The 27,958-nt window shown below is 36.6% G+C and overlaps 2 protein-coding genes across 5 annotated transcripts in view; one reads left to right on the top strand and one right to left on the bottom strand.

The window, feature by feature from the left end:
* Positions 1-8,116, top strand: part of LOC144052420 (melatonin receptor type 1B-B-like) — a 44,928-nt gene extending 36,812 nt beyond the window's left edge. For both annotated transcript variants that reach the window (XM_077566469.1, XM_077566470.1), the window contains one exon: positions 36-8,116. In XM_077566469.1, coding sequence (XP_077422595.1) covers positions 36-785 — 750 coding nt within the window. In that variant the 3' untranslated portion in view covers positions 786-8,116. The remainder of the gene's footprint in view (positions 1-35) is intronic.
* Positions 8,117-13,743: 5,627 nt separating this feature from the next.
* The window catches only part of LOC144052215 (vascular endothelial zinc finger 1-like), a 30,636-nt gene continuing 16,421 nt past the window's right edge, over positions 13,744-27,958 (bottom strand). Inside the window, exons 3-7 of one of the 3 annotated variants that reach the window (XM_077566101.1) lie at positions 27,117-27,186; positions 26,365-26,533; positions 22,208-22,249; positions 21,555-21,620; positions 13,744-21,369 (exon numbers count right to left, since the gene is read on the bottom strand). In XM_077566101.1, the coding sequence (XP_077422227.1) occupies positions 21,002-21,369; positions 21,555-21,620; positions 22,208-22,249; positions 26,365-26,533; positions 27,117-27,186 (715 nt within the window). In that variant the 3' untranslated portion in view covers positions 13,744-21,001. The remainder of the gene's footprint in view (positions 21,370-21,554; positions 21,621-22,207; positions 22,250-26,364; positions 26,534-27,116; positions 27,187-27,958) is intronic. The other 2 variants (XM_077566102.1, XM_077566103.1) reach the window with 2 other exon arrangements.

Here is a 27,958-nt window from a genome sequence, read left to right as displayed (position 1 = left end):
CATGTGTATTTATCATTGACTTGTCTGCCTTTCAGATAAGTGGCTTCCTGATGGGTTTGAGCGTCATCGGCTCCATCTTCAACATCACAGGCATCGCCATCAACCGCTACTGTTACATCTGCCACAACTTCAGCTACGACAAGTTGTACAGCAACCGGAACACCCTGCTCCTGGTCACACTCATCTGGGTCTTAACACTAACAGCCATTGTGCCAAATCTGTTTTTTGGCTCCCTGCAGTATGACCCCCGCGTCTACTCATGCACATTTGCACAAACTGTCAGCACTTCCTATACCATCACAGTAGTGGTCATCCATTTCTTTGTGCCCATTTCTGTGGTCACTTTCTGCTACATGAGGATATGGATCTTGGTCATTCAGGTAAGGCGCAAGGTGAAATCTGAGGTACGTCCTCGCATCAAGCCCAGCGATTTGAGGAACTTCATCACCATGTTTGTCGTGTTTGTGCTTTTTGCCATTTGCTGGGGGCCGCTCAACTTCATTGGGCTCGCTGTTGCCATCAACCCAGAAGAAGTTGCACCTCACATTCCAGAGTGGCTCTTTGTTGTCAGCTATTTCATGGCTTACTTCAACAGTTGCCTTAATGCCATCATCTATGGCCTACTGAACCAAAACTTCCGCAGGGAGTACAAACGTATTGTCATGTCTGTGTGGTGGCCACACCTCTTTTTCCAAGAAACATCACGAGGAGGGACTGAGGGCATGAGGAGCAAACCATCACCAGGAATCAACAATAATGACTTAGTAAAAGGAGAAACTCTGTGACGCAGTTTGCATCTCCTGTGCCAAAGCCTCAACAAACACTTGATGCATAATGTTGGAGTGAGCTACATTAAAATCAAAAGACAAGACATAATATCCCAAATAACAATGTTCACCCTTTTCCAGTGCCATTCTTTACATGAAAGCTCATCGGATTATTTTATTTTTATTTTTATTACGAATTTTTACTGATCAGCATTTTTGGGGCCTGAATGAAAAGTAATCCCTTCAGACCCGCATTTTTTCTGCTGTGCAATTTATTTATTTATTTTTTAACTGATTTTCTCTTTTCCTTACGACGGCGTATTAGGGCCACGTATATATTTTTTTTTTCAGAAGGGGGGTAATATTCCGAGAAAAAAACTCTGAAACTTACGAGAAATACAGCTGCAGATTCGACACATCAACTTAGCTACTTGTACTAAAAAAATACCAAAATGTATAAATAATAATTCTGGAAACATAAATGGTAATATATTGTTAATATAATATTAATAATATAATATAATATCAATATACATTTTAAGAAATTAACTTAAATGCTTGATCCTCAAGGTGTGGACTTTCGCAAAGCGAGGCGTCTTTTGTCGCTGGCCGTACCCAACACTTCAAAGAGCGAATGCTTAACATGATATGGTTAATCTTTGCTAAAGCAATTACTATCTCCTTATTTGAAAACCCGACTGAAAAGTATTGGCACAAACATCTAAGTAGTACGCTACGTATATTTCTCGTAAGTTTCAGTTTTTTTCACACAAATCTGCCACTTTATAAAGTCGCAAAATTGCCACTTTATGAAGTCGCAAATTGCATTTAGAATTTTTTTTCCCAGAATATTGCCCCCACCCTCTAAAAAATATATATTTTTATATGTGGCCCTAATACGACGTCATATTTCCCAAATAAGAACAACATTGGGGGAAAAAAACATTGGTGTTATGTCATGTTTTTATTTGTTATAGTGGATGCCAGGACAGCATGGCTGTAATGTGTTGCAAACTTACCAAGCTTATATGTAACATTTTTAGCATGAACATCATGCAAATCAACTTGTGATTGTTAGCTGGGATCCAATCATGAACCAGAAGTGTTGACATCATCCAAATTATGCGTTTTTATTGGTTTAGACACGCAATTATGTAATGTCAACTGCAATCATCTATGAGTTTGAAAGGGTTTTAAATGCCAGAAATCAATGCTCCTTTCAGCAATGTAAATTTGGAGCTACTGAATGAACTAAGGGCCAACTTGGAGCCACTCACAAGGAGTCATACCATATCACTTTTAACAAATCTCCTTTCAACTCTACATTTCCTTACATCTGGGTCATTTCACCACACGGTGACAGTTGGTGCTTCTGCAGTTTTTCAAGCGTACCGGCTCAAGTTTTAAACAATGTTATTCAATTGCCATGCATCAGGACCAGGTTCTTTTGCATCTTTCATTAACACTTCCAGTTCCAAAACTTGAAATGTGTTTTGCGGCTGAAGTGCTCTCCCGAATTTTCCATGGTGAAAACCATCTGACTTAAATAAGGAGCACCTCTTAAATCCGGTGGCCTCCAACACTTGCTAACAGAATAGTAGGCATGCATGCATTTAAGCACCTGCTGCTTGGAATCTTAGTAGGCCCTTGCAAGGAATTATAGATTGCTATACGCCAACTGCTTTTTTTCGTTACCATGCATCAATTCCTGTTCAGAGAAGAAAAGCTTATCGTTTTAAGACTCTGTATTATCCATACTGTAGGTGTGAATGTGCGTGTGAATGGTTGCATATCTACAAAATACAGTCGTTTATGAAAATGTTTGGGCACCCCTGATATTTTTCAAGATTTTCCTTTATACATCCTTGGTTATTCGGATCAACAATTTCAGTTGAATATATCATATAGCAGATGAACAGAGTTATATTTGAGAAGTGAAGTGAAGTTTACTGGATTTACAGAAAGGGTGCATTAATTATTTAAACAAAAGTAGGCAGGTGCATAAATGTGGGCACCCCAAAAGAAAAAGTACATCAATATTTATTAATGTTGTAGATCTCTGGAGCTGGTCTGTGGGTTGAGTTTGACCAATGTCGTCATCCTTCGCGTCCGCTTACCTGAGATTTTTCTTGGCCTGCCACTCTGGGCCTTAACTAGAACTGTGCCTGTGGTCTTCTATTTCCTCACTATGTTCCTCACAATGGAAACTGACAGCTAAAATGTTTGAGGGGAAAAAAATATCTTTTTGTATCCTTCCCCAAAACCATGATGTTGAACAATCTTTTTCATGTCATTTCACTTGTTTTGAGGCTCCCATGTTGCCACTCTTCAGAGAAGATGCAAAGAGGTGAAAAACTTGCAATTGGGCACTTTAAATACACTTTCTTCACTTGAATACTGTACTGTATGTAGGTCAGGAGTTAATGAGCTTAAAAAACACATTTTGTGTTCCAATAATTAATGCCATGCCAAAGGTATTCAAACCACTAAAGCAACGGGGTGCCCAAATTTATGCAGCTACCCACTTATGTTAAAATTTCATCTGCTATATGATATACCGTATTTCACCGAATTATAAGGCGCGCCCACCTGGTGTGGATTTTTTATTAATTTTTATTTTTTTTTACGTATTGGCTGCGGCGGACCATAAGCCGCAGATACATAACGTACGTTGTGAAATTAGATACTCAGCAGCGGGCATTCGCACAGCGATACTCTCAGCTGAAAACAAACAAACAATACATTAGCCGCACCGTCAGATCGGCCGCAGGGGTGAGAGCGCATGAAAAAAGTAGCGGCTTATTGTCCGAAAAATCTGGTATGTAACTGAAATTGCTGAGCCAAGCAACAAACGATTTATAAAGGAAAATCTTGAAAATGCCCAAACATTTTCATGTGACTGTATGTATCAACCATGTGATTAATGGCTGGTCAATCTCGGTGGTACACAGCGTCACTGTGACCCTGAGCAGGACAAACTGTATGGAAAGAAAATGAACAAAATATTAAATTAGAAAAAGTAAGCGCTTAAACTTTTTTCACTTTTGTCATCACTTTTCAAGGTGATACATTTTATACTGTCAAATGATTTTCAGTTTGTGGGGATAAAAATGAAATGAGCTTTTTAAGTGTCGTATGTTTAAACGTTTGTGTGCACACTCAGGGTGCCTGTTTTGTTTTGGCAATATGTATTTTCAAACAATGGCACCAAAATATCCTGCGATTGGCTGGCAACCAGTTCAGGGTGTACCCCGCCTACTGCCCGAAGCCAGCTGGGATAGGCTCCAGCACCCCCGCGACCCTTGTGAGGAAAAGCGGCTAAGAAAATGGATGGATGGATGGATGGCACCAAAATAGAGTTGTTTGGTGCCAATTGTATGACAGACAGCAGCTTCTTTAACTTATTACTCGTAATATCACATTAGTAGTGTATTACTGTGCAAGGTGTTTGGCAACACCAACTGTTTTTAAATGTATATTGTATATCAAATTATTATATCACATTTTCCTTGTGTCCCTTTTATGACCTACCATGGCTAAACATGATATATCTAATTCACTTTGCTGGTAGTTGATACCTCAACTTCTTAATCATCATAAAAGGTGCCTGTATTGCTCATCTTTTTCACTTAACCAAAAATAATAACCACTTATATCATGATGACCATAGATGGACATCCTCCTACATTATAGGAGATCTTATAGGACCTATAAGATTGTTTTCACTCTGATGTTTCTTTAGGCTGAATATGAATGGGCAGCACAATTATAAAACAAGTATACAGTATTCAGTATACCACCCCCCCATCCATTTTTTTTTTTTAAATTAAAATAAATAAATAAATAATTTTTTAAGTTGCATAATTTTTACAATTTCCAGGTTTCTTTTTCTTCCATTTTATGACTCATACTGGCATAGACATAAAGATGCCATGAATAAGAGAGAAGAAATAACTTATTTTTCCTCCATGTACTTAAAAAGTGCACATTTCTCAAATTTATGTTTGATGAAAATAGAAAGGCCGTTTGGTACAGTGGTACCTGCAATAAAACTGGATTGAGTTTGGATTGAAGGCAAGGCAGGTTTATTTCTATAGCATATTTCATACACAAGGTAACTCAATGTGCTTTACATGAGACACAACACCAACAAGCATCAACATACACAACAGTTAACGACGTTCGCATGCAAAGCAGTGAAAACAAAAGTAGCTTAAAAAAATTACAACAACAAAAAACATACATCAACAACGAAAAACACATTCATAGAAAACTTTAAAGTAAAGAAATAAAGTTTTTTAAAAAACAGATTTAAAAATGTTTAGAAGACCCTAAGCATAGGTATAGGATTTTTTTATTATTATTTTTTAACCTGAATTTAAAAGCATTTACACTCGGGGCTGACTACCTCTGTTGGCAGCTTATTCCATATACAATTTCCCTTCTTCAGTCAAACAGCTATGTTAAAGTAACTCTGAAAGAAAAGTAGCGACCCAGTCAGTGCATAACTAACTACACATCCGGGATACCACAGTATTTGTTTTTTGGGGGGGCATCCAACTTTTGGCTCACTTGGCTTTACATGGGTCATCTGTCAGTAACATACTAGGTTTAGAGTTTAAAAAATAAATACATTTAAAAAATCGTCTTCTGCAGCAGCAATAAAAGCTGCTTCCAGAAAAAGAAAAAAGAAAAAATAATATATACATATATATATATATATATATATATATATATATATATATATATATACATATAATACAAGTGAATGTATTGCTACTGACTTGAATTGTCCTTGAAAGTGCTGCCTAATGAAAGAAGGAAATGTTACGCATGGAGGCATTTCACTTATAGTAGAAAGTCAGGAATAATTCCAAATATGGATAACAGTTAAAAAAAATAGAACAGCTCCTTAAAACCACAAAATGCAGCACATTAAAACCAGATAAACATCCTGCATGTTAAAAGACAACAAACCATTCAATTCATCTGGTTTATATTGATGTACTTCACAGAACCACACAACTAGTCATGAAAATAGGAAATATAATAGCTGACTACAGATGGACCAGTTTAAAATGTTTTTGTTCCCCCCCCCCCCCCCCCTAGTAATAGGACCATTATTTATACGAAAGGTCTCTAAAAGCACAATTATTTAATAAAAGCCGGATCACAGTGTACTTTTGCAGTTTACAGTTTGAAATCTTAGTAACATTTCGATCTTAGTAATGATGAGAATCAGTACTTTCTCTATGCATTTTATTCTTCATCTGATTCCAAGTGAGCATGAAAAGCAAACAGAAGGTCACTCATGTTTGTGAATAGTGCTCCCTTTTTTAATGAAACTATCTTAGTAAAAAACAAACAAAAATGCCTCAGCTGATGCAGTCAGAACTTCAGGTTCTGTATGCCAATGTGCATGTTGAAAAAAAGTTTCTGTTATCTTGGTGAGTGTGAATTCTTATATACAATAATTGTTTATTTTTATTTTAATTGTTTATGCTTTCTGTCAAATGATCCCAGCTTGTGGTTGATTGGCATCTGTGCTAATAATGTTGATAAATCAAAGCATACTTAATAACTGTAATAAATAACTGCATTGATTTAAAGTTGCACTCATCAATGTCTTCACTTTTTTTTATTGTGTTCATACTTATCCAAAATTTTGTCACACATGATATACAGCAGTCCAAAAGAAATTAGCTTTATGTAACCAACTGTTGTGTTTTATGTTATTAGACAGCATATTTTAAGACGATAAGTTTTGTAATTATCACTGTGCTGTTGATTTTCAATGTCAACCTTCACACCCCAAATTTTGTGAACAGTCAAAATTATTAGAACACTAACATAACCAAGTACTGCACAGTGATATCTGACTTTTTGATCAGTTATTATTAACATCAGTCAGTGGCACAGCAAATGTAATAATGTCACTATTAATAGGGTATTTTATTGGACATAGAAACAAACATATAGCATATGTTGCTAGCATGCTAGCTTATTAGTGAAATCTACAATAATGATTGTATTTTACTGACCTTCCCGTGAAGCCATGCCATGTTCTTTCCATACATGTATCTCTCAAGGTTAACATTTATGCTAGGAGGTTGATTCAAGACTCTAAATTGCCCATAGTTGTGTATATGAGGCTAGATGATTGTCCATAGTACTATTTTATACAGTATGTGGTTGGCATTTCAACCAGTCCCAAAATCTACTGCATACGTGACCCAGAACAGGATTAGCATATAGAAGCAGGATGTTTATATAAGTTGACAGTTTTAGTCTATTTTTCCAGAAATGTTTTGTACAAGTTCAGGCATCCTCAACTTTGAGATCCACTGTCCTTTCTTGTCATTTTTCTGATGTCACAACATGGGCTGATGATGTTGATGATCCAAGATGCTATTAAATAGGATTTTAGTGCAAGTTAGCACTTCACCGGCTTCAACGTTTAAAGTGACATCTATGACACCAGGTCTCTGCAATTATTTTGATGATCCACTTTCTCCTCTAGGTATGCACAAATGCAAGAATGCTTCTCTCAGGCTTGCATACTGAAACGAACTGTTGGTGAAAAGAGGTGGACTTTCCCGATTTTATTGTGTCACCCAACATGGTACAGACGTTTCATGTACAATTTTGTCTTCTTATAGTATCTTAATTAAAGAGCATTACTGATTTCTGTACTGTTCCACTCTATAAAGTACTTTTCACCTTTCTATGAAGTTGACAATATGGGCTTGTAGACGACTGTCCTTCCCTTGGTTATGACTGACTGCACCATGTGTGGGGAGGGGAAAACAACATGTGTTATATTAAAATAATATGTTTTTTCTTTCATCAAGGAATATGGTGCCACACACTGCTCACTGATTGTGACAAACATGCTTGGGAGGACAGGAAGACTGAATTCCTTCAAGACAGACACAGTACATAGTGATTAGATTGAGAAGGTTCATGAAAAATTTTTAGGCTACCCATAAAATAAATGAGGTTTTCTATTCCCACATTGGCAGTCATTTGTAATGGGAAAACGTGCCAACTCACAAACACAGCTGTTAGATTTTTTTTAACTGTGAGCTTGTTTGTATGTTTTTCTGCCCATTAAAGATGATGCATTTACTATATGCCGATTTTAATCCTGATTTCCATGGACAAGATATTTGTCAGATTGTTTCAATTTTTGAGATAACTAACAAGTTACACAGGAAATTGCTTTGTGATTCTTAAGTGACAAAAATGCAAAATACACTGCATTTATTATTCTGTTATATGAGTGGAGTGCTCTCAAGTTTGCCATTGTTAAAGTTTACTACTATGTCAATTAAAATATTTAAAGGCGTTGTGTTCATTTTTCTCTTTTTACTGTTGTGTTTTAAAAGCGAGAGCAAGAGGTTCTGCTAGCCTTGTGAGTCTATAGGTGCATAAAATGGATTGGATGGACCTGCATGGTAGGCAAGGGCCTGGTACCACTCCGCCACCTGAAGCCCCCTGTTTATTGATCATGCCGCTACTCTAACCACATCTGTGATGTCATTCTGACAACGTCTCATGCCATGACATGCATTAAAAAAATGAATTAATGAATTAATCCAGGATATTTCCACAATAAGATCCCATGTCTCGGTACAATTTTCCCCATTATACTATGCGGGTGTCAGTTGTGATGCTATATATTGTAGCGATAATTTGGGTTGCCATAATGGCTTATGAGAAATTCAGACGGTACTGAGGGGAGTTGTAATTTCCTCAGCAACCTCGGGGGCACCACGTTGACTTTCCTGTTTTGTAGGAGCAAAATAAACGATAAAAATCCTATTATCAAGTATTCATAATCTGAAGTTGCTACTTTAGTTAATCATTGAGTTCTTTTCTTCCATAAAAGAATTACTAATCCACTCATTAAACACAAATGATTCGGCAGAAATGGAATTTCTAGACAAGTGTTTTTGTGAGTCCTTGCTTGATGCGCGCTTTTTAGGAAGAAAGCCGTGTGGTCACCCTCAGCGACCACGTTTCTCGTGATGATCAGGGAAAGTTCGTGGGGGGGGTCAGACGTGAGGTGGAGAGAGATGCAGGAGTTGCAGGAACGAGAGAGTCCTTGCGCAGTTTAATGGGGAAGAGAGTTCCAGGAGACGAGCGTGAGGGGGGAAAAAAAGTTGCAGGAAAGAGCGTTAGGACAAAAAAAAGAGAGTTGCAGGAACGAGCGTCAGGAAATGAGAGCTGCAAGAAAAGAGAGAGAGAAGTTCCTTCGCGCACTTGGTTTTAAAGCTGTGTCAGCTGGGGGGTCGGGCCGTAGTCACAACCACTCCGTGCGCATGAAGCAGACTTGGTCAACTGAGACCAAGCTTTTGGGATAGTATTTGATAATTTTGGATCAGAATTGACAAACCAAATGCTTCATTTATCATTCTGAACACATTTCAAACATTACCACGTTCATAAAGTTATTGAATCCGCTAAGCTTACTAATTAGCTTAGGTGGCTACAGAAATTACACACACATCATTCATTTGAGATAGACATACAGGTTGTGTACAAAGATAAACAACAGGAGTTATTTGATGTCAGTCAAGTACATAGAGTCCGTGTATGTCCCGAATTATGTAGACTTCAGATTAATTAAGAGCGAAAGGATTCTTGAGGATAATCGATAGTGACCGATGGAGGGCACTGCTGTACCATACACCTTCCACGGGGCATTGTTTCCCAAGAAAAAACACATGGCTAATTCCTGTGGATAGACCAGACCATAAAAGATGGTCTATGGACTGCTTATCGGACAGGATTTCAGGTCTGTCAGAGCTGTGGTATGCGTTTCCTGGGGATTATAAAACGAAGTCCAGTTCCTGCTGGAGGGAAACTCAAAGAGTCCTTTTGAACAGAAAACACAGAGTTAAGACACGCACAGGGGGAAATGTTTAAAAAGGCACATAGAATGAAAAAATTGAGGGTGACGGGCAATATTCGTCACAATATTAATTTGCTGTGCCGTACTGAGGTGTAGAATGTGACAAACAGGAAGACAAAGATAACACATAAAAACATTGATAATATTTATTTGTAGTTGATAAACAGGTGAGGTCTGCACTCCACTGACTTTGTAGAAGTATTCTCATCATGGAATTGGTAAAACAGCAAAACTAATGTATAACTTTTACAGAACTCATACTGTATTTTTATTTATTTGACAAATTATTATCCCTGAGGAAAATTCAATGTTTACATTGTGTTAGTCAGTTGTTGCTAAATTTCTCTTTTCCATTTTCCTTCTTCAGTCAAAATCCTACCCGTGCTTATCAGCAGCTATTCCTTCTGAAAGATGCCAGAGTCGTAATTGATTAATCCATGGAAATCGTTTTGGTCACGCTAAGCATAATTTAACTTCGAGGGTGTCTGTCATCCTGGCAGTAGAGTCTAACAAATGCTGACAAGGGGTTTGGTGTCTCTGGGCATGAAAAAGTGGACAAGAATAAATTTCCTTCTAAATATTTGGTTGTAAAGAACTACAATGTCAAGACTCACAATCACAAAAATCCTTTATTCTAGGCCACAAGCCTCCCGGGTAAAAACAATGAAGGCTACCTTTCCATTTATGTTCAATGAGACACTCAAAACTCTCTCTCTCTCTCTCGCACACACACACACACCCACACACACACACGCACACACACACTTGCCCAGATTTTCCATAATAAGTCATATCTGAATCGATGGATCCATCTATCTATTTTCTATGCAGTTTTTAACTCACGTAAAGTACTTTGAGTTGCTTTTTTGGGGGAATATGAAAAGTGCTATATAAACAAAGTTTGATTGATTGCTTGATTGAATAACCCTATACACCCTGAACCATGAAATATATGAGAGAAAATTCAGATTTTTTTTAAATAGAGTATTTAGTGGTCCTTTTGAACAATTTTTTCCCCCACCTCTGACTTTTGATTTGTGTCATATTTGATACATCAGTTCACACTGCTTTAAATTTGTACATTTATAATTTATGTTGAAATATAACAATTAAAAGACATATGAAACATATTAGTATTTCCAAAAATCAGAAAGAACATTTCCGACAATTAATACGTATAGGTGCCTCTCCTTTCTCAATTGGGGCAATCCTACAAGGTCCCTAGAAAAGCCATCAAGCTGGGTGATGTGTATGTGCAATACATGTGTCAGATCATATAAGTCAGGGCTTTAATGAGAAGAAAAATGAGGGCTCAAAATTTTTATATTTAATAGAGAGCTGTCAAACTATTTTTTTTTTTACAGATTAATCACATCTTAAAATTTTGATTAATCATGATTAATCACTATGCTTTTTATCAAAAAAAATTGCCTGCCAAATTTGAAGAGCACCTGTTATGTGTTAATTATTTCTGCATTTAATGTTATGAGGATGTCTTCCACATTTTTGACTCACTGCACACGCTCAACCTCCTCTTTTTATAATCAGTTAATTACTTGCATAATTTAAAATGAGAAAATAACAACCCAATATCACTAGAAAAAATATTTTTAATGTCATACGCAAACATTTATTCATTTTACTTTAATGCATGTAGTTATGTTTATTGCTCAAACACAACCTGTGCTACCTTTAACGTAACGCAGGGATAGGCAAGTTCTGTCCTAGAGAGCCGCAGTCCTGCATGTTTTCGATGTCTCCTGCCTCCAACCCAGGTGTTTCAAATCATCAGCTCATAATTAAGTCCTGCAGGAGCCTCTTCGCTGTGTTCTAGGAGGGAGACATCAAAAACATGCAGGACTGTGGGCTCTTTAGGACCGAACTTGCCTACCCCTGCTTTAATGTAACCATCCGCTGTCAGTTAAAGAATCGTCTGTGATCAGAAAGAGTGATTAATCTGCATTAAAACAAGATTAATGCAATATTTTTTGTGTGATTAATCACTGGGTTAACGCTTTAACTTTGACAGCCTTAATTTAATATGATACGTTTGGCTTTTTAGGGTTAACAAATAAAGCCAAATTTGTATGATGAAAAAAAAGCCCCCAATTATATGCAATGCGATTTTCAAATCATGAAAAAATCAAGCAATTCCACTTAAACATTGTGGGCATGTCTGCTAATTGTGCTGAAACCATGCCTCACATAACTGTCAAACACTACAATTATGACCAGAAATGGGAAAAATGGATGTGTTGTTCTTATGCCGACACAAAACTGCATGTTTGAGCCAAGAAAATATTACGGGTGGCTTGATTATATCCCAAAAGGACCATTTCGGTGGAATCCCAGGCCGGACAGTGGCTGTTAAGTTAGACTGTACAGATGAGTTTGAATATCCCACAGGAGGAAACGGCCGAATGCGCTCCGTTGTTTTATTTCTCGCTTACTTATTATATGAATGCCTAGCACCCTTTTTCAGCACATCTCTGTTACAACAACCATGTCAACAGTACAGTATTCATTTGAAGCAGATGGGCGGTACTTTCGTCCAGTCAGTAGTCTGATTCCCCCTGCCCAACGTACGCAACACTTCTGGTAGTTACTGTAAATATTGTTGTACTTCGTCTTTTGTAGATGTGTTTTGTGGTTGCTATTACCGTTTTGTTTTTTTCTTTGCCATCATGCTGTTTTTTTTCTTTTTTTATTACTTTTTGTGTGTGCTTTTTTAAATTTGCGTTTGAGATTACCTTTTTGAGCGTTTGCTTTATTGTTGAGATTTTGGATTTGCGGTTACATTTTTTGTTTTTTTTATGCAGTTGTTGGGTTTTGCTTTTGTTTAGATGTTTTTAGATTTGGTCTAGTGTTCAGTGGTTTTTGAGTTTTACACTTCAGGGCCACCGTACTCACAAGATAAATGACATCTCCATGGACTGACTGACTTTTAAGGCATAATTCAAAATGTGCTTTTAAATCCACTCCAAACTGTACATTCATCATGGGCATTTTTGAAGGTCCCATTGCCATCCATGCAAGAGTGAAGATTCTTGCAAAAAAAAAAAAAAAGAGCATTCTAACTTCTAATTTACAATTATGTACTCCGCTTTTACCTGGCTCTTAGGTGGAGTTTTCAATGTTGTGACTAGTCATATAGCAAGTTGGTTCATGTCCCTCAACACGAGACGAGACCACTGCTGACACCTGGTGGACAGCTAAATATTTACCATATTTTGAGCTTATGACTCCCATACCATACAAGCCACAGGCTGTATTCCGTCTTTATAGTCGTTATATAGATACGTCTTCATAAGGCCAACTCCCACCTAACTTCTGTATAGCATTTTTTGGAGGTTCATTTGTGTAATTAAATTTTGTGGTTTTGTTAGTTATATATGTAATCATTAACTCATTTGCTCCCAAAAACATATATGTCCTATTTTAAATGCTTTAAGTGTCCCAAAGACATACTTATACATAAAAATAAAAATAAAGTTTCTTTGCTTTGATGCAGCCTCTCAGCTGCAAAGAACGGTTTAAGAAATGGCAGTTATTACAAAAACAGCCCCCAGCAGGTGGCAGCAGAGCAAAAGAGATCAACCAGGGCCCTGTTGGGGAAAAACAAGCTCATTTGCAGTTACAGATTTGTGTAGAATGATTAAACTTGGCTAGATTCTAATGCTGTGTTGAAATACGAAAATAGATAGAAATATTTTTTTCCCTGATGAAAGACAAGACTATTCTTTCTTTTGGTAGGTTCCATGTTTTTATAGCAATAGAACAATATTCTGTGGGTCTTGCAAAATATGTCAAAATCCAGTAAAACGGGGCAAAGGGGGTTGCTTCAGTGAAAATGGCTGGGAGTGAATCAGTTAAACAATTAAATGTACAGTAGTGAAACTTGGTTTCCTTTTTTGAATAAATTACATTTTCCATAACATTGTAATTGGTTTTCTTAATATTGTAATGTGTAGTGTAAATAAGTAAATGGTAAATAATTACTTAAACCCACCAAGTCCTGTAAAATAATATGTAGTGTCAGAAAATATGCAGACACACGAAAAAATTTCCAAGTTTAATAGTTAAAGAATGGAAAAAGAACTTTTGTTCGTCTTTTGGCACGCACTCTCAAACAATCTATTTCAATAACCATCGTCACAGAGGCACTTCCTGCACATAGGCCAACTGTGAGCCAGCAAACTGGTAAACACACTGTTCACGTCTGCGGTTATTGTGGAGATTTCATAGCTGCAGGTGTCAAACCACCTCAAAAGCATCAAACGTAGGTCTCAACATGGCCAGCTGACAATCACGTTTTACTGTTTTCTTTTATTTAGACAAACCCAAATAAAAGGCACATAAAACATTGCGCTTATGTTTACATAATAACTCTCCATGAACATACATTTTAAAAAATGTAGGAATGTTTTACCTTTCTGCTAATCAGAAAGCCTAGCCTTCATATGTACAAAACTTATCATTGTTAATGATCTAATACAAAATGTTTTATAAAAAGTTTTTTTTTCCTTGCATGTGTCTGTCATAACTATAACTACGTCCTCTGATCTAAACGGTTTGTACAAAGATATACATTCATTTGCCTTCACAAGATCTGCCTTAAAAAAGGGGAGGGGGGGGGGGGGGTGTTACCGATAATTAGTTGGCCAAATAAACTTTGTTTTTTTTATACTCATCCCATGTAAAGTTCTTGATGAAAAATGTCAATTTGTTGCAGTCATGACTCATAGCTAATCCCACTTGCAGGTGTTTCGTTAACTGAAGAAACACCACAATCATGTTTCTTCAAGGTAACATCTGAACAAGGCTTCCTTCACAGTATATTTCATCAGACAAGACAGGGAGGAAGCGTCAGCATATGGACAAATCTTGCAAAGTCGTTCAGGCACATTAGTTTACGGCCACTAGAAAAGGACATATGACAGCACATGCTTGATTTTACCCTAATTTTTTTGTAGTGTTTAGTTGTTTTCATATAACGTCACTACGCTAAAAAAAAAAAGTTCCAACTTAAACAAATAACGTACAAGCTGAGTCCACATGCAACATTGTAAATAAAATAATTGCTATTAAATGAACTAAAAATGTCCAAGATCATAATGCCATTCCAAATTGGAGCATTTCCCTTGGAGGACAGTATTGACATGCATGCAATGAAATGAGAACATCTGGGTCACCAAAGCACAAAAAATGTGGCCTGGGCAACAACAGACAGGACCCTAATCTCATTCCATCAAACTGAAATGCCCTTTTAAGTACCACTCCTTTGTAGTGTGCATATCCTGGTTGGCTGCAAGTGCTTCAGAAAGCCGACACTCAACAAAATCCTCAATTTCAAACAGGCTTCACATTGTCAAACTTGTTTGGAATGAAAGTCACAGAATTATTGAACATGGGATAAAAAACATATAAAATAAAAATAGTACTGCACTGCATTTAGGCCAGTCAACAAACAAGGACCAAACTCAAAGTGTCAACACATTAACATAAAATGTCACGAGACTCCAAAAATGTAGAAAACGTCTGTAAGAAAGTTCATCATGTGATACCAATATGGTAGTTTACTATTGCTGTGCTATTATTTAAAAATAATAATAATAATAATAAAATCCTATGCCTTTTTTAGCGCTGATATTTTAACTCAGAAAGTTGCTTTGTTTTATTACACCCAACCTAAAAGTTTGAAGGTGAATGGGTGACAAACTTGCTATCTGACCCTTGACCTTTGCTTTCTCATGGCGAGACAAACTGTCAATTGATGTTTTTTCTCGTCATTGAACAATAATTCCTAAAATGATAGGCTGTGAGCAAGAGCTCTAAAATTGTATTCAATTAGCTTTGAGCTCCACCTCAAACAGAGAGTCCAATACCATTTCATATTAACAGGATTCCATAATAGACAAGTACAGAAGATGATTAGACTTTATTCTCAGAATTCTGACTTCCCCCCACAATTCCTAGCTTTACCTCTAAGTCAGAATTCTCACTTTAAAGTCAGAAATCTGAAAATAAAGTGAGAATCCTGACAACCCTTTTATATGGTTTATCAGGGTTAAAACCAAATTGGCCACATTCACAGCAACAATAAATTGTCACAATTAGGTGACAACCTCAATTCAAGTTTCAAGCAAACCCACAAATAATGTTTAAAATTGCAGGATGTACAGAGAGAATGCACTTGCAGTAAATTGGCAGCCAAGCCAAACATCTTCTCTGCAATATGTTCTATGTGCCCCACCAATCGAAACATGGTTTTCTGATTTAGATTGCGTCTGTGAAATAATGAATCCATCTCAAGGCGTAGTCATTTTGGCTTTCTACCACCCTCTGCTGTCGACTGGGGTGACACAGAAAATATGATTGCTAAGAAAACATTTTGACTTGACTTCCACTTTAAAAACAATAGAATAAATGAATATTTTTCACGCCTGTTTCTTCATCATTTAAAGTCTTTGGAGGGCTCAAAATACAGTATATTGGCCAAGAGTTGTGTTTTTTTTTACAGTTACAACTTTCGACATGCAGACTGATTTGTCCAATGGGATTGTTGCCATGCCACATAAAAGCTACCTCGAGTTTAAATTCATTACAGAAGAATCTGGTCATTTTATGCACTTGGTTGAGAAAGCTTTAGCCATGGATCAGTTTGGCACTCTTGCTATTTGGACGGTCATATTCATGTGGGTAGAGTTCTTACATTTATAGCTAGTGGTGCAAAGTCGGACTGGCGCTTCCACAGGTAAAAGGCAACAAAATAGTGTTTTATATTTACAATACAAAAAAAGGACTTGTTATTAATATATTATAAAAGACCAATCTCAGTCTCAGAATTGGGATCCAATGCTTGCTAAAGTAAACATTCTAACCTACCCAACAACTTGGGCTCGCACAGTCCATGTGCAACTAAGCAAATCTATTGACCTGTACAGTTAAAGAAAAAACTAAATCTTTCCATTTGACCGTTGATAATACTGTCTTTTAAGGGCAAAACCTCGGGAGAAAAATAAACTTTTAGGAGAAAAAAACATCTCCTTTTTTCTGTACCGTAAACTGTCATGTCCTCATATAAATTCATATAGACTATGAAAGTGTGAAGAATATCCAGCAGTGATGACGAGTGAGCAGTTTCCAGCAATTTAACAATACAGACACGAGAGGAATTGATTTAAAATAACAGTGCTAACCAGCCTCGGAAACATCAACACAATCTCAAATATTGCTCAACACCAAAAAGAAAGTTTTCCACTTAAACCTTAAAATACAGAAACTAATACTGATTAGTCCGCTAAAATATTTGAAACTAAAAACATGAACTAGAATCTAATAAGGAAGCATTTAACACACCCTCTGGCAATACACCTGGGCGTACGATTTGTTAAGGCGTCACATTTATTGACATCGAATGCCCAGCACATAGCAAATCTTTTTCTGGTTGTTCATTTAGTTAAGACTGCCTGACACTGTTGTTCAGTGATTAGACAGAAACTGAGAAATGACGAAAAACGATAGGCCTTTTCCATGCGTTTGCTAGAAAAGAAGCTGCAATAAGCCAGCTAACAACCATTTATCTCGTATGTGAAACATAATAAAAACGTGTTGAAAAAGAAAATAATTATGGGAGGAAGTGTAACTGCTGACAATGTAATTGATGATCTTACTAGTGAATAACTGTTTGAAAATACAACCTGTACTAAAATGTAACAATATACATTTGAGAAAAGATAGTTATCTACAAATCCCAATTCCAATGAAGCTGGGAGATTGTATTAAAACGTAAATGAAAACAGAATATGATTTAGAAACTCTTTTCAATTGGGATAAAATACAAAGACAAGATTTTTAATCCCCAATTTTTTTTGTGTGTAAGGGGGGCGGGGGGTTAATGTAATGCTTGCAACGAGTTCCATAAAAGCTGGGATAGTGAGTAATGCTTAAACACAACAACCTATTTGGAACATTCCACAGGTGAACAAGTTAATTGGAAACAGGTGAGTGTCATCTGTGAAAGGCTCACTTGTTTCACAAGCAAGGATGGGATCAGGTTCACTACTTTGGGAATAACTGCGTGAGCAAAGTAGTCCACAATTTAAGGAATTCAGAGATTTCATCTTCTACGATCAATAATGTCATCAAGACTGAAAATCTGGAGAAACCTTTCCACGTAAGCAGCTACGCTGAAAACCAACACTGAATGCGAGACCTTCGAACCCTCAGGCAGAACTGCATTAAAAAACCTGTCAACATTGCCAAAATAGGATATTGTCAAGTGTGCTCACAAACACTTAAACATAACATTGGTTTACAGTTTGTCACTACAACTACAAATGCTAATGTTAAAACTAATAATTATTAGGGGTGTGCAAAAAATAAAATAAAAAATCGATTCTCCTAAGAAACGCGATTCTCATTAGTACGATTCAGAATCGATTTTATATGTGCCAAAATCGATTTTATTTAAATTATTTTATACTGTCTTGCCCTTCTTTGTGTGTGCCTTTATTGGCAGCACTGTTCATGCTGTATATGATTTGGCCACTTGGGGACAGTGTGGTTCCGCGCATTCTGATACACTGTTAAGACAGTAGAAGGAAAAAGTCACGATCAAGTTATTCCAAAAAAAGTTTTTTTTTTTTTGCGGCGTAGGTAGATAATATGCCGGTGAGTAATGTTAAAATGTTACTCTGTATACATTCATGACGCGTTTTGTATGAATTGCTGTTCTTTTGGGTGATAAAGGTGCTGCGAATAGCACGCTAATTAGCATTAGCGAGTCAGACTGGACAGACATTACGATTCTTTGCACAGCTAAAAAGTTGAAGCATATTGTCAATTGTCAATCAAAAATCGATCTGATTAATTATTATTATTATTTTTTTTTTTTAATCGATTCTGAATTGAATCGCAGACCCAAAAATCGGAATCCAACCGAATAATGAGACAGTCAAAGATTCCCACCCCTAACTATTATCATGCAAAGCAAAAGCCATCTAACAACAATGCCCAGAAAAGCAGCCAGCTTCTATAGGCCCAAGCTCATCATTGACACCAAGTAGCAAAGTGGGTTGTGGTATGATGAGTCCACATTTGAAATGATCTTGGGCAATCATGGTTGTCGTGTCCTCCAGGCCAAAGAGTTAAAAGACCTTTTGGACTGTTATTCGTGCAAAGTTAAAAAGCCAGCATCTGTGATGGTATGGGCATGAGTAACTCGCACATCTGGAGAATGCACAATTAATGCTGAAACATATGTAAGCATCCAAGCCATAACTTTTTTTTTTATGTACCTCCCAGCATATTTCAGCAAGAAAATTCAAGACACATTCTGGACGTGTACTTGACTTGCCTGCATGGAGTCCACACCTGTCTCCTATTAAAAATGCGTGGTACATTATGAAGCACAAAATATGTCAACAGATAATTCCAAAGCCTCAACAATTAGTATCCTAAGTTTCCAAACACTTTAGTGTTATTAAAAGGAAAGGTGATGTAACAGTGGTAAACATGTCCCTGTCCCAGCTTTTTTGGAACATCAAATTCAGGATGACTGCTTATTTGGGGGGCAATCAGTTTGACCATTAAATAGCATGTCTTCAATTGGCTATACATAGGTAGATCTGCAGATCCATGTATTTCTATTTACGTTTTACACAATGTACCGCGGTCAGAATTGGGCTTTTCATGATAGATGCCATAACAGTGGAATAGGTTAAAATACATGGTGTAAAATTGAAATCCAACTGCCTGTAACACCTTCTAATGTGAGGCCTCTTGTTAGGTGGTGGCTGATTATAATGTATTTGGGTTTCCCAATCATTTCAAATGAAAAATTCAAAAGGGAAACATGTTGCTTGGAAAATCTTTGGCATAAATCATTTGCTTACATGATTGGATAATAAAAATATATAGATATATATACCATCGTGAGTGGGCTTGTTTAAATTAGACACTAGCCAATATAACAGTTGATCTGCTACTGTTCTTTGTCCCTTTTAAAGCTAAAGGCGCTGTTTTATTTTTAAAATTTATAGGGACGGCTTTGGAGGTAATATTTGATTTACATCATTTTGCATCAATGTGATGATTTCATTCGTCGGATATGTAGATCATTGACTTTACAACTTTAGCACTATCAAGAGGTTTTCCAAGCATTTCCCTCTTATTAATACGACGGCGTATTAGGGCCACGTCTAAATATTATTTTTTATTTATTTTTTTTAGAGGTTGGGGGCTTATAATCAGAGGAAAAAAACTCACAAATTTGACGCTTTATAAAGTCGCAAATTTACGACTTTATAAAATGTCAAATTTGCAAGAAAAAAAACTCACAAATTTGCCACTTTATTAAGTGGCAAATTTGCAAGAAAAAAAACTCAACCTTACGAGAAATACACGTAGACTACTCGGATGTTTATGTCAATACTTTTCACTCGGGTTTTCAAATAAGGAGATAGTAATTGTTTTAGCAGAGATTAACCATATGATGTTAATTAAGCATTCACTCTTTAAAGCGTTGGGTACGGCCAGCGACAAAGACGCCTTGTTTTGCGAAGGTCCACACCCTGAGTGAAGAAGATCAAGCATTTAAGTTAATTTGTCAAAATGTATATTTACTTGTACATTTATGTTTCCAGAATTATTATTCACACATTTTGGTATTTTTTGTGTGCAGGTAGCCAAGTTGATGTGTGAAATATGCTGCTCTCCGTCATTCACTTGCATTTACCTAAAGTATGATTGGTTAGTGTTAGGCAGCTGAAAGGGGATCAGAAAGTGTTGTTGCTCCAACTGTGTATGACAAGTAAATTTTAAATTAAGAATGAACCTGTCTCCATCCTGCCTTTTCATTTTATAAACAAACTCCCATTTACCACTAACAAATCCTCGTAGACTATAGCTACAACGTGTGTATTTCTCCTAAGTTTTTTTCTCGTAAATTTGCCACTTTATAAAGAGGCAAATTTGCTACTTTATAAATTCACACCCGCGGCTTTATAAAGTGGCAAATTTGCGATTTTTTTCTCGGGATATAAACCCCCCCATTTGAGAAAAAAAAATATATATATATGTAATACACTGTCATACATAAATACAAACAATTAAATTAATTTTTGTACTGAATTACGCAAATTCAGAATCCATGTAGGTTGTTGGGTGTCGTTGCATTATTTCGGACGGCATGCCTACTCAGTGTTTAACATATTGCCCATCCACTGACAGCACTATTATGCTAAGATTTGACAGGTTAATTTATCATTAGGCAGTTTACATTCTCAACAGTTACTCAGTGGCTCGAAAACAAACTCTACCAAGGAGGTGAGGATGGCAGAACTTGGGATAGAAAAGGCATGCTCTCCATGGACCTCATTGCAATGTTAAGTGGGCCGGTGATATTCATGGGCATTGGGGTGGTGATGGCCACGGGGTGGGCGATATTCATGTGAGCTGTCGTGGGGATATTGACAGAGGCCAGGTTGACAGGGCCCGTGATGGTGACAGGGTGCTGCAGGTTGACGGGGTTTCCAATGTTGACCGTGCTGGTGGTGATGTTCATCTGAGCGGCAATGGTAACCGGATTGCTGGCATTGCCGCCGCGGTTCATTGCCGAGGTGATGGCTGCCGAGTTGGTGACTGGCGTTGTTGTGGCGGAATTGTTGTGCACGTTGTTGGCATCTATGAAAAAAATAAAAATAAAAGATAAATAAAAGCCCAGTCACCTTAGTATGATTTTTCAGAACTTGAGTACAGTAAAGCTAACAGTCCAGTCAGCTCCATCGTTCTTTACCTGGGTCACTGAAAACGTAAATACATCATTTAAACATTATGCCAACTGTAGAAATATTTGTGGAGAAACCTACCTTTGTGAGAGTTGTCAATTAGGACTTGGAAGGAGTTATTTAAAATCTCTCCTACAGTCAAATCACCTAAGGAGTAAATTCAAAAAGCAGGATAAATAGACTAAACTGCTAACTGTCTGATTGTTTAAAAGCTCTAAATTTTGAACATTAATACATTGTATAAAACATCCTCAGATCTATATGCAGGAGGCTAGATGAACACAACAACGCATGACTGATTAGTTTAGGGCAAGGACATTGTCAATGCATAGTCAATGTCAACAAGTCTGGCCCAAGCAGCATCGATTTTTAGCTGTTGGGGCATTTCTGTTCCAGTTTCATTGAGGATATACATAATATCAGTTATCAATTTTGCTGATGAATTAGGATGTAAATAAGCCAATCTCATCAACAGCCAGGTAGTGTGCATCTAGCCTGCATGATGGTCCAGTTTGTTGTTAATTCAAATAATCTACTGATCCTGCTTCATGAACTTTAACCTAACAATTATACATACTACAAATACAGAAACCTTCATTTCACCAGTCCTCAAAGAAAACACATGTCTTCATAGGGAAATGGTGCAACATGACTAAAAACTGGCCACTTGTGTTGAGTAGACTTGATAATTGCATGTTTAAGTGTTTCAGCTACCAACTACAGGACTGGTTTACCTTTTCGTGGCCCTGAGTGGTTCCACTGCCAGTCACTTATGCCTATTCAAAAATACAGACACATGAGGGGTTACAAAAACACAGGGCAACATTGCCATCATCTGGGAGCTTTGGTTGGCATGGTTAAAGGGATACTTTACTTATTTAGCCATTTTCAGCAGTGAAAAGTTCAGATTTTCCCCCCCATAATTAATGTGATAACTTTATTTGGTTCTCTCTCTCCCTCTCTAAGGCCCCCACCTCCCTTCCTTGTGCTTAGGACGAACTTACACCCATGCATGTGCAGGCAGAGACTAAATGACAATTTGACAATTATTAATTCACAATCATGTGCAGGCCCTTTGAAGTGAATGACTAGGATGCATGGTGTTCATTTCAGTTTCATACTCGATTGACAGACACAAAGTAGTTTTTGTCTCGCCATTGTAGTCGCAGTTCTGCGAGTGAATATTTATTCATGAGGAGCAAATTAAAAATTTTGACACGCAAACCGCAATATGAACCCGCTTATTTTGAGCCTTGCCTTTACCCCGAGTTAAATAAAGAATTATCTGGGAATATCCATAGTCTTCACAATCCAAAAAATTAAAGAACTAATGAGAAACCACGCAAATGAAATCTGTCTCAAAAAGGCTATAGAGCCATTTGCAAGGCTTTGGGACTCCAGTAGACTATGGTCAAGGACACTATCCACAAATGGAGAAAATAGAACTGTAGCGAACCTTTGAGTCAATAACTCCTTAACTCATTCAAATTCAAAAATGTATAAATGTTTTTTAATACTTTGTCCTGCACTCCCCAAAATGTATTTATATATTTTTTATGTTCTTTTTTAAGCTAGAGCATACAGAAGGCTTTGATACAGCTTCTGACATGAAGAGGCCGCTTAAAGCAATGGTAATTACAAAAAAGGGCCAGCAGGTGGCAGCGGAATATAAGAGATCAGCCCGGGCCATGTTGCAAACAAGCTCATTTACCCACACTTTTAAACAGATTTGTGAATAATGATAAAACTTAGCTATATTCTAATGCTAAATGCTGCAAAACGGAAATGGCCCCAGTTAAGGTTAATGTTCATGACTCAGCCATAAGACAGGCACTGGGCAAAAATGACATCTATGGGAGTTCAAGGAGAACCCCCTAATAGACTGGGAAAAAAACAGGCTCATCTGATCTGTAAAGCTCATATCTCACTGAGCGGTGCAGGCTTGCGAGGGTGCGCGCACGTAACAAGTTATTTTTTCGGCAGGCATGCAAAATGTTGCAAAGTCACTTGCCACGCTCTCTCAAACTCTCTTTATACTCTCAAACAGTTGTTCTTGTTGCAGGGAAATTTTTTGAATGTGCAACATTGTACTAAGACAACGGAATAGGCAACACTCACTATGTGCACTCGCAAGCCTGCACCACTCAGAACGATACAAGCTTTGAGAAACAGTTTGAATCTCAAAGACGACATTGATGAGGCTTAAGTTGAATTTTTTGGAAGATGGCCGAATACATCTGCCATAAAAAATAAACAGCAGTTGACCCCCCATTATAAAAAAATAAAAAAAATCATGTCAACAGTAAAATATGGTGATGACAGTGCATGAGGCTGCTTTACTTCTCCAGGACCAGGGTGACATGCTGTAATTAATGGAACAATTATCCTGCAGTCAGTTTGTGCCCTGAAGCTCAAGTGCTAATGAGTTATGCTGCAGTACAAAAACATAACTAGAAATTCCACCTCTGAAAACCTTAAAAAAAAGAAGAAAAAAGTCTGACCTTATTAAAGCCAATTAATTTTGCAGTGCTGTAGTACAAGGGATAGAACGATTATTGGTGTGGATAATTGGCATTTTGAATAAACGGTCAGGTCAAGCTCAAAAACCCTCTACATGACCAAGTTTAAACTATGAAACTAGGTGGTCACTTATCAAGCAGTCTTTGAAATCAATTCAATTACTCCACGTGTCGCATGAGCGCAGCGGAGACGACAGAGACATGAGCACCTTGGGTGTTTAGTTATTATAGTTAGTTTAATTACTTATTTAAAAATAAAAAAAAATGTACATGTGAAGTCTGTTTTAAAAATAGTCCATCTGACTCTTGCCAAGAAAAATGAAAACAGGAATAATAAACATTTATTTACTTATAAACTTAACATGGTATATGGTTCTAAATGTACCAATTTTTCTATATTTTGTTTAAAAACAAAATTGATTGTGTTAAATAAAAAAAAATGCTGTTATTATTTCCCCAAATATATTGAGCTATAATTTTAATACTTTGATATTTTCACTCATATCGTCCCATACCTATTTATAAAATGTCCTGGTGTGTCTGTGAAAGCTGCTCCTTGGCTCTGTAGTGTGTGCACATTTAGACCAGGCATGCCGCTTAGTGGTAAACCAGAAGAGCTGCTAACCAAAACTTTTTTGCCATCCAGCATAGTAAACATATCGTTTAGATATACATATGACTGTTAGACTAAAAATGCAGGTCAATTAATGTAAAATATTGGGATATGTATCGCTTTGAAGATCATGTATTGGGATACATATGTATCGCGATACATATTGTATTGTGAGGTTGTTGGCAATACCCAGCTCTACATGGCACCATTATCTTCTGATAGGTTTGTAAAAATGGAAGATGTGCATGTGTATTAAGTTTTCAGTCTAGACACGCACACTTATACTACAACCAAAAACAACTTTGCACCATAGCGCTGTTGGAATGTTTGTGCATATTAGGCTTGATAGTATTTGTTTACATTGTCATGGTTCCTCTGAACGCCAGGCACAAGTGCTGAAAAAAATCATACAGGCTGCTTGCATATAAAGTGTGTCTATGCTCAGTTCAGATTTGAGTTTTGCCTGCAAGAACTATATTTGTATAAGTTAGAGATCTAACCACATGAAAACCAGCTAGCTGTCAATGGGTGAAAAAAAACAAGCAATTTTGAAGAAAAAGGCATCACAATCTATTGTACGTTTGCAAAAGAATTGTAGTAATTGCAATTTAGATTCAATTCTCTATTTTCTTCAAATCAAGCTTCAACGCAAATTTCATTGTGTACAGCAACATTTAAAAAGATATCAGAAAATTACATCATACATACCATTAAAAAAACTGCAAGTACAATAAAGAAGCTGCCGTGAGGAAAGCAGTCTTTTTCAGAGATTTCAAATTGGTTCAATGAAGCAAAAACTATTGCTTGCTGTCATAAATAAGTATTGGATCATTTATAATACTGTATGTAAATCTTTTTTTTTTTTTATGAAAACGGATGTATTGTACAGTATATACCAGTAAATATATTTTTGTCAGACTTCACTACTTCAAACAGAGACTAAGCCAAGAGCTGAGCAATATCTCGATATAAACTTAAGTGTAAAAATTACAATGGGTTATTAAAATGTGAAAGGTAAATATTTTCTGTTAAAACCCTAGGTAAAGATGGCTAGTTGCATTTTTGTCCATTCACTCCCCTCATTATGACGAGGGTGTATGTTGCACTCATTTCTCATTCATGATACATGAACACTCATAATGTGATTCTTTTTAATTTATTTTTTTATAACCAATTTTGGTTCATTGAAGTTCTCCAACCTAAACTTCAAGTTAAACAGATTTTTTACGTTTCTAATTACACTAACGTTGTTGATGTTAAATACTTTACCGTGGTTGTCAGGTTGCAACTTATTCAACCTAATTCGCCACCCACAATCATACTGGCTGACCCCAGTGAATTTGTAGGAGAGGAAGCTGCATCACTTTAGGTCTTTTGTTTGTTCCACAGCTGTGCCGCCACATGGTGTTAATATTGAGTACTGCAAGTGAATTAAAATTGCTTGCCTCTTTTTTCCAGAGTTTTGAGGGACAAATCTATCCAAATGCACACAGAAACAGCAGCATTCGTTTTTTTTTTTTTGAATAAATTGTATCATTACAAATGCCCACTGACCTTTGTATTGCAGTATTCTATTTAATAACGGTAACTTTGTTACATTAAATCATGGCATGGGGTATTTCTGATAGCAAGCTCATTCCTTAAAAAAATAAAATAAAATGGAGTGTGGCGTCACTGCAAATGCACTTCGTATGACTGGATTGCATTGAAGATAATGAGTCAAGTCAGAATAGAATTGTAAAATTTGGAGACAGCTTACCTTTATTGTTACATTGGTTGCTGAAGCTGGCCTGACCATGAGTCTTGAGGTGACTTGTGATGTAGGCAGCACTCAGCATTTTGCCACAGATGTTACAGGTGACTTTGCCTTCATGTCTGATCATGTGAGAGCGGAGACGGTCTTTGGTAGCAAAAGCAGACGTGCAGGCCTAAAACAAACAAAGACAAAAGACACTCCTCAAATAATTACTCAGAATTAAAAAGCTAGCTAAGAAGCTCTTCGCATGCTAAAAACATGCAATGTTCTTTAAAGGAAAACGTATGACTATATAAATGTTTTTGTTTTAATATTTTGTATTTAGCAACATAAGTATAAATACATCAATGTAAACTGACTGCTGATTATTTGTACTGCTAGGAGTGAGGGGAAAAAAAGTGAACTAAATGAATCGAGATACATTAAAATTGTCATACTAATCAAAGCCCAGACATGTCAATTGCAACCAAATTGAATAGAGGTGACAAGAGATGACCACTGTTGTTGTAAATACTGAATTGCTCCAATCAAATTGTGGAAGTGTTCATAATGCATACATGGAGTACATTTCCATTCAATACAAGGGTCCGAAAGTTTGGACACTTTCTCATTCTATTAAATACAAAAAGTGTGTCCAAACGCTTGATTTATACAAAAATACATACACCAGTCCAGGTACAAACTAAATCTATATGATCATGTTAAATCTGATATAATCACAAAAGGACCATAACAATAGTGTTGACATCAGTTACCGTTACTTGGCACTTGAAAGGCCTCTCTGAGGAATGGACATGCTTGACATGACAGCTTAGGTGATCAGGCCTGCACAGAATGATGGAGACATTGAAGACAATTAAAAGTGATGTACAAACAGCAGCAAATGTAAGTGTCCGTCAAGACAGAATGGTAGAGCATCTTGTGGGTGGAAACTTAAAATTGACTCTCATTCAAATAGTTAGTGATGATGTTCTGTGTGCGAGCTTTTTGTAGTAATACGGAGTAAGTATTTAATTTTGTCACTTCAGTGCCTGAAAATTGAAGAAGCAGTCTCTTAATGAAAAACGCTTGGTTACAAAAAATAATGCAAGCATCCAGTGCAGGTAGCGTGGAGAAATAATATAGATAAAGTGTGAAAAAGAAAAAGGCTTGGAGAATGGGGAGCAAGAAAGTTGGCACATCTGGTATGTGTATTTACCAGGGCAGGGTTTAAAAAATAATAATAAAAATAATTAAAAAAAATCTAATAATCAATATCAAATCGATTTTCCTTCTTGAGCCTGATATCGATTAATGAAACCATGAAGCGTTTATTTTAATATCTGTTTTTAACATAAATTAAATAAAAAATATATGTATTTTTAAGTGAAAGTCAATCCCTTTATTTATTTTTACAATAATATGTTTTATGCAGCCCCACTGATCTAAATATGGTATTCTGGTTAATAATGCATTAGTGGAATATGAGTTATGCAGCAAAATCATATTGTCATATTGTCAATAAATGTTTAAGGTTGACTTCCACTTTAAAGGCCAATTATTTTTTGTATTTTACTATTGGTTTTCTTAAAATTTACAGTTCACGTGAATTAAAAAA

This window comes from Vanacampus margaritifer, chromosome 5 (assembly GCF_051991255.1).
Source record: "Vanacampus margaritifer isolate UIUO_Vmar chromosome 5, RoL_Vmar_1.0, whole genome shotgun sequence".
In the NCBI taxonomy this organism is placed as follows: Eukaryota; Metazoa; Chordata; class Actinopteri; order Syngnathiformes; family Syngnathidae; genus Vanacampus; species Vanacampus margaritifer.
The sequence above is the reverse complement of the archived record's forward strand: the minus strand, read 5'-3'. Positions and strand labels throughout refer to the sequence as shown.